This window comes from Lissotriton helveticus, chromosome 4_1 (genome assembly GCF_964261635.1).
Source record: "Lissotriton helveticus chromosome 4_1, aLisHel1.1, whole genome shotgun sequence".
NCBI classification, from domain to species: domain Eukaryota; kingdom Metazoa; phylum Chordata; class Amphibia; order Caudata; family Salamandridae; genus Lissotriton; species Lissotriton helveticus.
The window spans coordinates 1,613,755,119-1,613,768,209 of NC_136063.1; the positions used below are offsets into that span (position 1 = coordinate 1,613,755,119).

The following is a 13,091-nucleotide window of genomic DNA, read 5'->3' on the forward strand; positions in this document are numbered from 1 at the left end:
TTAAAGATCCATTTTCTCAGCTTGAATTCACTTATCAACTCTTTACTTTGGTAGCTATGACGCTAAAAACACAGAAGGCATTATCCCATTTGCTAGGCCACGGTAATGGCTCGCATTAGTTGGAGGTATGCTTTGGTCAAATGGCCCTCTTGCAGGCCTTTAACTCTACACGCGTTTAATAAGAACCTACCGCAGAGTGTCACTTAAGTTATAAAAACAATGCCTACGAAACTCGGTGCGTCATTGCACTTTGGACTTTCCGGCCATTTTGTATCAACCACTTAGTTCTTGAAATAGTATGACACCCATTCATCCTATTAAGTGTTGGCCGGATATATATGTGCGTAGGAGGCAAAAGCGTTCTATCGTCACGATTTTGCACCTCGCAAGAAAGGAGGCAATTAGTCCTGCGCGGTGTTTCCCTCCTTACTGTACAAGGAACAAAGCCAATGAAGGATGCCAGAATAGGTTGTCTTGGAGGGGTGGGAGAGGAAAGAGAAGGGAATCAGAAGACGGATGCAAGAGGAAACTGACAAGCCCTCGAGATGTTAATAGGTTAGGCATGCGAGATGGAGATGTGAGTGTTAAGCTCCTCATAAGAGAAACAAACGAATATAATACGAGCACCTTTTTTCGTCCCACTTCTGATTGTGAGCGATAGGACAATTTTAATGCAATTAGATTTTTGCTATGCGCTTGCCTTCACGTAATTTAAGTCCGGATGTCTTGATATTCTGTACTGTTCATTGCTGCACCGTGCTTGATTTAACCTTTAGTTTAGTGTGGGGTTCCCAGTCAAGCAAAGATTGGCCAGACATTGTTTGTAGTAGATAAAGCAGCAAAGACTGGCAACACAGTCCAGTGGCGGCTCCTCTTTATTTATTTATTTATTTATTTATTTTAAGGGTTTATATAGGCGCCAGAATCGACTCCGAGGAGTATCTCTGCGCTTTGTGGAAGCATGTCAAACTATATGGCAGCGGCTATGAGGCTTTCTTTCTTCTTTTTTTTTTTTTTTTTTTAGAAGCAAAACAAGGTGGTTTTAAGTAGTTTCCTGAATGCTAGATGATTTGAGCATTCTCTTGGAGGAGAAGTTCGGTCCAGTATTTAGGGCCAAGGTATGATAGAGATGTCCCTCCTAATGGGCCCACTTCCCCCTTGTGTTATTATTTACTTTTGGTATAAGTCAAATTCTGCCCTCCTTCGGGTTGGCAACAGTCTCTGTCTGATGGCTGGCACAGGTTCACCAAGGTGCCTGCACCAGCCTCCAGAGAGAGATCACCAGGGCTAGAGAAATTCCATCCATCCCTGGCCTTGGGGCCCTTACACGCCTCTGTGCCTCCCTCATTTGTGATGTGCCAAGCATCACAGTTAAAGGTAGACATGGGCACTGCAGGCTTGAGGCCGAATTGCACAGTGCGAAAACAGGTCAATTTCGGCTTTCACGTGCAGAGACGTTTTAAGGCATGGGCAAAGTGGGCTGTGGCCCAGGGCCCCAGTCTTTCAGGGGGCCCCCTTATAGAGACAGCGATGTTCTGCAGAGAGTCTTGCCCCGATTACCTTGAATAATTTTTAAACAGATCGTTGTAAATAGCGTTTTTCTATCATTTATTTTTAATGCGTGAGAGTCTATTACAGACATTTTGCAGACAAAATGTGTTTAGGTTTCATGCAACGCCCACATAAAAAGTTTCTTTCAGATCAATACAGGGCCTACCATATGATCAATAAGAGTGTGTGGTAGAGATTATTTGCAGTAATTTTTGTGATCTGCTGCTGTGATCCAATACTGAAAACACACTTCACTATCCCTGAATATCAGATGTAAACACATTTAGAATCTGACCTAAGAGGTCATGAAAGTGCTGAAACTGGATCATAAAATCAAAGCTGTTCCTATCAGGGGCCTCAAAAATACATTTGGCCCAGGGCCCACAAAGTCTCTAAAACGTCCCTGCCCACGTGACCACATTTTATAATCATGACAAATTACTTTTATCACAGTGCCTCCTTTTCTCTCTGAGCCAGCCAACAGCAGAACCCTCACCCCTTGCCTAAATCCCTGGAGGTCAGCGGTGCTCTTGATAAACCTGCGGGTGATAGGAACCAATCAAATGTAAAACCAAATAGTTTTGAAGCACTTGCATGCTTTGAAAACTGTTTGTTTTGCTTTGTATTTCTATTATGTGGTGAAGTGCTACAGGCAGGAAACATGGTTGGCATGGAGACAAACACAAAGACTGGTTTCATCCTGCCAGCCCACCAGGAAGAAGACCAAGATCTAGCAGGGCTAGTCCTAGGGCAGGACAGGCCTTTTAATCCACCAGGCATTTCCCGGTGGGCTGGAGCCCTCGGATGCTGGTTATAAAAGACATGGGGCTCTCCTGGTACCTCATTCTCATTGGTGTTAATTGCAGCAGACATGGGGAGGCATGGGGAGGCTTCTAGAGAAAAAGAAAGGGGATGATTGGTATGAAGACTATGTGCAAATGAATGAATGAATGAATGAATGAATGAACGAGCTCACTGTTAACCAAAGTAGTGTTGACACATTCACAGTAAATCACAGGTGTATGAAGACAGTGAAGGGATGGGTTTCAAGGATTTTGAATATGTAGAGAGAGGCATAAAGAGAATGATACATATACGCATATCCATCAATCACGCTATCTCTTACTTTCTTTCCCTCTGTGCTTAATTTTCACTCACTCTCACACATCATCCAGTGGCTTTCACAAGGTCAAGATGATTGTCAATCAATTCAACCAACAGAAGCCACAGTTTGCTCCTAACTTTTCCTAATAAACCTCCAAGATGTCTTAAGGCCTCATTTACTTATTTTTGGCAGAGGTGCAAGCCTTCCTGCTGTGCTTCCCTACGTCAAAAGAAAAGGACAGGAATGTGCCAAATCTATGAGATATTGTGCATTCCTGTCCTCTTTCACAGTGCTGGCTCACAAATGGCTGCCATAGGCCAACGCAGGCACCCTGATTTTTGCGTTGAAATCAAGTTGTTTTTGCAGAGGAAGGACACTCTGGGGAGGCCTAGGCTTTTGACGCATTTCCAGGTTTACAGTATGTATGTATTAATCCGGGAATGTGTCAAATGCCATGGGGGTTACATGGGAACGCCCACCATAACACCCATGGCACGCCTCCCTATTGTGGTTTGAGACAACCCAGCAACTTGTGCTGTGTTGCCTCTCACCATATCTATGAGGCCAGGAAAAGCCATGCAGGGTGGCTTTAAGTTGCCCCATAGATATGGGTACGCCCAGTGTGCCACAGGAACGTCAATAAAAGTGACAATCCGGCAGCGCACAGGACTTGTAAATAAGCCTCCGAGGGCCTAAAAACAGCCACATATGGTGCAAGGGAGATGGTTATTGTCACAGGCTATATGCCCTTGGAGCAGGCCTGTACAACAACCTACATCAAAACGTGAAGCATGTGAACAGTATGTCCACTTCAAAAGACTTGCAAATGTGGAGCCTATGTTGAAAACTATGAAGTACTAATTGGTAACATGTGCCATAAAATTGAGAGTATGCACTGAAATATTAATAGGAGACTGTGATTCCTATAACTCGTACTGTCACGGTGTGTTGTTCCCTTAAACTATTTGATTGCACTACCTAATGTTCAGTCCTTGTAGTGCTCTAATATTTCTGAAAGGTGTCACTAGGCGCTAACATTTTCCAATAAATATAAAAACACATATACAAGGATTCAATTACTAGCTGAGCGATTTCAAAAAGATGGCAAACGCAGTGAGCAGTACAGAGTGAATAAACCTGGTACTTGTTAGATATTAAGGTTAAGGTGACAGCACAGACAGCAAAGATTGCACAACTTCTGCTTGACGGCACCTGAAGCATTTAGGAGACAATTCACAGACAGTGCCACACATCAGCTATTCACTCTTTGGTCTTACCTGCACAGTTCTGTTCTGGCTTCCATTGGACCCGGATGCCCTCTCGCTGGCAGGCTCTGGCGTAGGCGATGAAGGATTCACAGTAGCAGTTTTTATGTAGCGGACACTCACACATATCTGTGACGCACGACCTGCAAAAACACACCACAGACCATCAGCCAAGATGCAGAACTGTGAGAAGCGAGACAGCCTCTCTCTTGCAAGCTTGCGACTTCCAGAGTACCTTTTTGATTTTCCATTGATGCGCAGGTAACATTTGATAAACAAACGCGTCAAGTACATATTCAGTGTAGATGGGCAAAGCTATTTGTCCACCCAAGTGAAATGTATGTGTTGCAAATGGCTTGGTGTTAATTCAGTCATTCAGCATCTCTTAATTTAAATATAACTGTATCCATTAAAGAAGCACAAAAATAGGATAGATTACATTAAAATACAATTCACTCTATTTCACAATATGCCAAGCCAGATTTAAAAAGAATAAATATTAATACATTGTATATAAGAATCTTAAAAGTGTCTACAAAAATCACATCTTATGCTACTTGCAGGATAAGCAGTATGTCTCAATTCATAACACAGTACTATTCATCACCCAATCTCGTATGTTAGTACTTCCAAGTGTGAGGACATAAGCAGAAAAATAGAATACATTAAAATACATTTCAATCTATTTCACAATATATCAAGATAGATGTAAAAAAGATAAACATATTAGTGGACTATGCATAAAAGCTTAAAAGGTGGCTGTAAAATCACTTTTAGGATATATCATTTCATAACACAGCCTCATATGCTAGTACTTCCAAATGTGAAAGACCTTTCCATCTAAAGATGGCAGATACAATAAAGGTGGAGACCGAGTAGCATTTATCTACGTTATCTAATGCACAAATATACTTAAAAGCTTCCTGGTAATAAATATAGTTTCCAGTTTTAAACAAAGTCGTAAATATGGCTTTCTTAAAACTGCATAGAATTTACAAAACAGAATGAAGCCAATCAGTCATTTTAGTTTATTTTGGCTACAACGCATAAAGCACATAAAGGATGCAATCCTGTCCAATAAATGAAAGTGGCATGTCAATTTAAAAATAACAGGCAGCACAACAAATCCTGGCTACAGCGCACAAAAAGCCATGCAGTAAACATTGCACTTGACGCTGAGGCCGTCAGCAGCTCTCGGTTGGCTTCAGATTGCCAATGCACTAAGAAGTGGCAACAATCCTTTTCGCCTCAGAGGAGCAAGTGATGCAAAACAAAACACAAATATGTCTTGTCTTCAGCACAGTTCATGCAACAAAGACAGTATTTTCTTTGAAGGAGTGCTTTGTATCAATTAAAAGTAAAGGAAGTCAGCGTTAAAATACCAATTCTAAATGTAAAATACTTGGTTTTGGTACAAAATGTTTGTAAAAAGAACATTTACACTCGCAAATCAATTTGCTTTCACTTAATATCACACCTGCAAGTTGTAATATAATGTGTGAGCAAATCAGTCTTGTAGTGGTCCAGGGCTTGGAACACCCGTGCAGCCATGCAGCCTCGGTCGGTAATGGGTGTACCTGCAGGCAGCCGCGGGCCGTGGAGGGAGTTACGGTGGGGCAGGGAGGCGGGGAGGGGGCGGGGCAGGGTGGAGAGGGCTAAAAACCGGCACCTGGATAATTACAGGTAAGTAAACAATTTAAATAATAAAACGAATTTCGTAGCGCGCACTGCATCGCAAAATGCGATGCAGTGCGCACTACGAAATTCGTTTTGTTAATCAAATTGTTTACTTACCTGTAATTATCCAGGTGCCGCTTTTTAGCCCTCTCCACCCTGCCCCGCCCCCTCCCCGCCTCCCTGCCCCACCGTAACTCCCTCCACGGCCCGCGGCTGCCTGCAGGGCGGTGATGTGGGGAGGGGAGGGGGAGGGGCAGGGTGGGGGGTAGTAATCTATGGACTACAGAGCTTTACAGGTAAGTAAACAGTTAAATAAATAAAACGAATTTTGTTGCGCGCACTGCATCATATTTGGTGATGCAGTGCACGCATCGAAATTCGTTTTATTTATTTAAATGTTTACTTACCTGTAAAGCTCCGTAATCCATAGATTACTACCCCCCACCCTGCCCCTCCCCCTCCTCATGTCACTGCCCTGCAGGTACACCCATTACCGACCGCGGCTGCAGCCACAGCCCGTGGAGGAAGTTCCGGTGGGGCAGAAAGGCGAGGCAGGGGAGGGGCAGGGTGGCGGGTGCTAAAAACCGGAATATGGATAATTGGAGGTAAGTAAACAATTTAATGTATAAAAAGAATTTCGTAGCGCACACTGCATCGCATTTTGCGAAGCAGGGCGCGCTACTAAATTCGCTTTATTTATTAAATTGTTTACTTACCTCCAATTATCCATATTCCGGTTTTTAGCACCAGCCACCCTGCCCCTCTCCTGCCTCCCCTTTCTGCCCCACTGGAACTCCCTTCACGGGCCGCGGCAGCACCCATGAGCCTGAGAGTTAGTGGGTTCTCACAAACTTTTGCAAGGCACATTCCTCCCGTGAATGCTGTTGTAGATGTACTCCTGCAAAGAGCAGGTGTATGCCTGTATCCAAGAGAATGGGGAGGAAACACTCACTGCATGGGGGGAAATGGAAAGCAAGGTTTCGCCTAAAGGAAAATAGATTACTTGTGGGGGGAAACGCAACAATTAAAGTAACATCATACTATTGAGAGATGGGCATGCATGTGTGAAGGAACATCTGTTAATACATTTGAAAAAGCCTTTGCATGGGAGAAACATACTGCAGAATTTCAAAACTACTCCTGCAACTACCACTGCTAAAGTATCAAAAGCGAAAACAAGAAACCATCCATGAATTTCCCCCCCAAATTTGATTTTATTTGAAACGTTGGAGTAAAACAAGTACATGTTCTTATTTTTTTGGGAGATTGAGGTGCCAAATGATTTCAGTGAATTTTATTTTCTGTTATGTTATTTTGGGTTATTTGTAGAGGTGGGCGAGCCATTGAAAGTTCGAGCCAGGCTCGAGTCGAGCCCATAACGAGCTTAGCTTTCAAGTGACTTCCGCCTGCCAACCTCCCTCTACCCAGGATGTAGCGTTATGGGCAGAGATGCAGACTTTGGAACTGGCGAAACTGCTTTGAATCTTGGAGTCAGCATAACATCCTGGATTCTGAATAAAACCCCTAATCTCATGTGCCTATAAAGAATCAATGTGACCTTGTGGTAATGTAACTAGTCCTCTCCTAGAGCATTCCAATATCTTCAGTCTGTTTGCACTGTACAAAAACTGCTACAAAAAAATGCACATAGAGGTAAAAACAAAGTGTTAACATAAAAAAAGAATGACAAATGGACACCCAATTAGTGGCAGAATTGTACAAAATGAAGTAAGAAAACGTGGATAAATCGTGGCTTTCCCCGTGAAAATGCGTGATCTTAATATAATGTGTATTTGGAAAATGTGCATTCACCCATGGGCATCTTGGTGTTGAATAACATGTTTATTGTTACCCAACTCAATGGTTCTCATTTAATCGGCCTCAGAAGGATAACAGACTGAGTGGACCCACTGGGATTTGAACCAGTGCCCATGAGGTGAAACACAGGCCCGTTCAGCAGAAGCATTAGTCCACTAAGCTTCCAGACCCAGCTCATACAAGTACCCAATTTCACCAAAACTCCTTTTTTTTATTATGCCATACGAAATCCCTTTCAATTGTGTAGGCTCAGAATACTAGTTGTACAAATACCCTCTCTTGTGTTCTGGGGAGCAGCAGCTGCTGTTTGTACGTGTTCCCCATAGTGTTGGGACCTTGGCAAGTCGAGTCCTGTTACATTCCCCAGCCCCTGCCTGTTCCATAAATCTTCATGTAGATGCTTGTGTAATAAAGAAGAAATTGCAACTCCTGGAGACTGTAAATTAAACAAGATGGAGCGCATTTTATGTAGCCGTATCAGATAGTGTCAGTGTGAAGTGAAACCGGGAAAAAGGGACTACTGACCGCCACTTTCACCTTTTGTAACACAGGGTTATTTTAACACCTTTGACACTTCTATTGCTGCTAAAGTCTCCTCACATGAGTGGAGACAGCGTTATTTGTCTCACACTATGTCAAGAAGGGAGTCATTCGATTTCCCACCAGTTTTGACAGGTTTTGAAAAAAATAATTGCAAATGTCCCAAACATATTGCTGCTCTACTGGGTCATTAAAATTCAGCAACATGAAGCTTGTGAAGCGCAGCTTAGCTAATTGAGTCCACGTTACATAGGGCTGGATGTATCAAAGGGTTTTGCCCATTCTGTGTCTATGGAGAAATGTGTTGGTACATAGTGCCCATAGAGTGTTATTAACTGGGTGGTACTGATGAGCATGGTGTGCGGTGAAAGAGTACTAGCGCTTCTCAGCAAGGGTGTCACGCTATTAACGGGACCCGTACTTCTTAGAAGAAAAATAGTACTCTGCAATAGCGAGTACCAGCAGCACTTGACTATATCCATTTCAAACCCTGACCGTAGGAACTGTATGGGAACATTTTAAAATGTTGTGGATAACTTTGACCAACAATTACATGTTTTGAGGGGAGTTGTGTGAAGTATTCATAATACTAGCTGGCCTTCGCCCTCTAATCAAAGTTTAAAAATAAAATTTGAGGAGCAGAGAACCCCAGGTTTGGATGGAGAATAGGACCTGTTTATGGCCGCATTACAACTTTCAAACCAAGTCGTGCCATTGCGCTATTAAACGATATTTAATTTTGCGGACTTCGTGTGTGGAGTGGTGTTTGTGAGTAGAAGCATGCTTCCCTCTTGTGGCCGAAATTGAGAACTGCAGGTCTCTTTATAAAGGCAGACAGTTCATCAAAACCAACATTGTTACAGCATTAGGATGGATGCACAGGGGTGAACGAAAACCGATATATTGCGACTGAACTACGCCAGGAAAACTTGTACCTTACTCAAGGACAACACATAAAGCGAATTAAGAATGCAGCACACCATCACCGCCATGAACACTCGAATTTATCTGTGGGAACACCTTTGCTAATGTGGATAATGGTGAATCAGAGATAATAGGTATAATTAATCTTTTCCGATGAGATTTATTAAGGAGTGACTGTTATGGCGTTCTGACAAGTATTGTGTTTCTTAATTCCGTAAATCAGTGGATACTGATTTTTGCAGCGCCTGGCCACGAAATCTTAAAGTGAACGAGTTTGTCTCCTTTTCCTGAGTTCGATGTGTACCTAAAACCCTACGTGGATACAGATTGGGAAGTAATGGTAAAACAATTTCAACCGACTGTACGAATGTTCTGGTAACGGAGAAAATAGAGCAAGTGTCTCAGGTTGTGAATTATTGGCCTGTTGCTGAAAAAAACAGAAAATGAGCACGTATTAGTAATCCGGGCACAGGTTTCACCAGGTTAGTACAATTTTGTCACCCAAATAAGCAACAGAAAGGTGACCAGACTACATTTTCAAAGGGCCTTCCTCTGCGCTACAACTCAAGCTGCTGCTTTTTTAGTAACTTTTGGTCCACTTGAGTTGGAAATAATTTATTTTGCTGAAATCTGCAGAGTACACAGAAGATGATAGATTATGTGGTAAATGTCACAAATTAATAATTATGTGGAACATGCATAATTCCAGTGTGCCTGGGTATTTTTTTCACCATTTAACAACTGATGTACCAAATATGATCATTGGGTGTTGGTGAATGGGTACTAGCATACAAGAACATGCTGAAGGACGTATGGATAAATGAAATGACCTATTAGCAGACAACCTCATAAGTCATATTTGAAGGGCCAGTAATTCTTTTTGTACAGTCTTGAAATGCATTTTGTCCTTTACTGAAGTCAATGAGTCAATATTGCGAAATGAACAAATGCATTGATAACAGATGAAAAGACTGCTCAATGACAGGGCTTGACTGCGAACCAAAAGAAGCCCTGGCAAATTTTGACAGACTGGTTCTCATCCTGCACATCAGTTGCGGCCGGGATCACTGGCGGGTGGGGGGCGGGGTTGGCTTGGGGAGGAGGTGTTTTAATTTTAATTATAAAAAAAATAACTTTCCTTAGCCGGCCCGATCCGGTCCCACGTCGTATCTACTCCTCGCAGGAAGGAGGAAGCAAGCAGCCTCCCTCCCCTCTCCTAAGCAAATCACAACGCTGCATTGGCAGCGTTGTGATTGGAGAGGATGGTGCCCAGCCAGGTGCCTATGGGGAGGCCACTTTCTCCATGTAGTCTACATGCAGCCTACATGGAGAAAATGGCACAGTGCGCATCACTGGTTTGGTCAGCCCCAAAGGGCCTATCAAACAGTCAGGGCCTGCAACACTGGGCTATCCACTCCTCCCCTGCCGTGTTGCAGGACTGCCCACCCACAACTAACCCCTTCTGCTTTTCTCACAGTGCAAAAAGCAGTAACTTAAAACTGCATGTATTCCATTTTATGTTACTCCACTGCAAGAAAGCAGTGGGGCGATGCTCCTCCGCCCACATGGAGGAGTCACCCCTGCTGCACATAATGAGTGATGCATCATACAGGCCTCATCATAGCAAGGGCGAGGGGTGGGGAGGGAGGTGGAGTGATTGGATGGGGTTTGTTCTCTCCCAAAAAAGCTTTCAGAAAATGAAAATATGGTCCATTTTAGAACACATTTTTTAGTATAGAACCTTGCCTAGTCATGGCATTGAGGGATGGAGATTGGAGACCCTGCTCAATTAATTAATGGATAGCTGGGTGGGGAAGAGGTTGGTGGATGAATCAATCCAACAATGCATGAAAATGAATAAAGACTTTTAGCTACATGGAGCATATGACCTTAATGCACTTGCCAAGGGTGGGTGCTCTAAATTTAATTTTAGACTCTTCATTAAAACATTGCACTCCCCAAACATTACCACCATCAATCCGGGTGAAACATGAATAATCTGGATGCATTTATCACAGTTCTAATGCAGCACCTCAAGGATTTAACACAAAGCATTAAGGTTTGATCTAAAATGGGAAAGAGAATGAGACAACCATGTAGTGACCGAATTGCACAGTGTGAAAACAGGTAACCTTGAGTCAATTGCGGCTTCCACGTGACCACATTTTATGATCGTGACAAGTTCTTTTTATCACAGTGCCTCCTTTTCTCTCTGAGCCAGCCAACAGCAGAACCCTCACCCCTTGTCTAAATCCCTTAAGGTCAGCGGTGCTCTTGATGAACCAATCAAATGTAGAACCAAATAGTTTTGAAGCACTTGCATGCATTAAAAACCGTTTGTTTTGCTTTGTTTTTCTGTTATGTGGTGATGTGCTACAGGCAGGAAATATGGTTGGCACGGCCGCAAACAACAAAACTGGCTCCACCCTGCCAGCCCACCAGGAAGAAGACCAAGATCCAGCAGGGCTAGTCCTAGGGCAGGACAGGCCTTTTAATCCACCAGGCATTTCCCGGTGGGCTGGAGTCCTCGGATGCTGGTTATAAAAGGCCTGGGACTCTCATGGTACCTCCTTCTCATTGGTGTTAATTGCATTAGACATGGGGAGGCATGGGGAGGCATGGGGAGGCTTCTAGAGAGATAAAGAAAGAGTATGATTGGTATGAAGACTATGTGCAAATGAATGAATGAATGACATCATTAATTAATTGTAACCTTCCCCAGCTCACTGTTTAACCAAAGGTGTGTTGGCACATACATTCACAGTAAATCACAGATGAACGAAGGCAGCGAAGGGATGGGTTTTAAGGATTTTGCACATGTAGAGAGAGGCATAAAGAGGATGATACATGTGCATGTCCATCACTCACGCTATCTCTTACTTTTTCCCTCAGTGCTTATGTCTCACCCACTCTCACACATCATCCAGTGGGTTTTACAAGGTCAAGATGATTCTGAATCAATTCAACCGACAGAAGCCACAGTTTCAAAGTGCTTTGAACCAGCTGGGTCTGATGAGGACCAACAGTAGCACATGTTGGACAAATGAATGGTAATTTTTTTTTACAGAAGATATTATAAGTAAGGAAGTAAATTAATCTCATTGATGGCCTACCTGGAAATTAGATCTGCTTTTTACTGCTTTGGACATATCCATCACTTCTTTGGGGATAACAACTCTGAATGGGCAAAGCTGCCTCTTTGGTGTGCAGATCATAGGGTTGATTACAGCTGCTATTTTTTGCCTGGGTTTTGATTTCCTTGCTACAAAGGGATTGAAGGTTTGTGCTGGTGATTTCAAGGGCCTTGGAGCCCTATTCTTCATTTGCTAACTGTTTGAATATCTTACAGCTGTGACTGTGAGTATAATTGTCAAGCATCTATTTTTATAGTGGGTTTTAAAATAGCTCAGCAATAAACGTGGCTTATTTTATGGAGACAGGTCTAATGAGGAATAAAGTAAAAATAGACAATGTCTGGCAGGGTTCATCTGCTTCCTGAAGCGTGAATGTACCGCGGGCCATGACATTTTGCTCTGCAAATTTTCAGTAATATGGCCGTGATCACGCATATATTAATAGAATGCAAGGGTTACATTTAATTAGAAGGTGAAACTCAATGACACATAACTGCATTAACATGCCTTAGGAGAAGCCCGAAGGAAATGCTGAGGTTTGTATTTTTGACATTAATCTGAAAATTGGTTTGGGAAGCTTGAGATAAACTGCTCAAGCCAGATCATATTACGAAAAAACAAGACCTGAAATGTGTTTAATGGTCAGAATGGACTCCCAATACAGACTGAAATAATCCCTTTACCAATTAAAGTAAATTGGGAGCAGCATGGAAAAGCAGTAGGAAAACTGTAGAACTATTAGAATATCAAAAATTACTTTTGTGGAGAAACCGGTGAGACGCTTGGCAAACAGCTCAGGAAATAATTATTTAAAACATCATTGAAGCACACATTCAAGCAGAGAGAAGCCAGGAATAGCTGAATGTTAATAAGGGTGAGTTTGGAAGACAGGACTACGAGCACCGGGTGGTTCGACGGTCTAATACAACCACTTCCTTTACCTGCTTTGACCCACGGTCAAGGGGCAGAAACTCTGAACCCGAGAGGGTCAACTCAGCTTATCATCCTTCCAAAGTCAATGAAATGAGTTTGATCGAGTTCGGTGACAACGAACATTTATAAATATCTGCAAGAGAC

General features: G+C 42.8%; 1 protein-coding gene across 1 annotated transcript in view; it reads right to left on the reverse strand.

Moving 5' to 3' along the window:
• The window catches only part of BMPER (BMP binding endothelial regulator), a 429,950-nt gene that overhangs the window by 16,401 nt on the left and 400,458 nt on the right, over positions 1 to 13,091 (reverse strand). Inside the window, exon 14 of the mRNA XM_078688231.1 lies at positions 3,934 to 4,064. Within this exon, the coding sequence (XP_078544357.1) occupies positions 3,934 to 4,064 (131 nt within the window). The remainder of the gene's footprint in view (positions 1 to 3,933; positions 4,065 to 13,091) is intronic.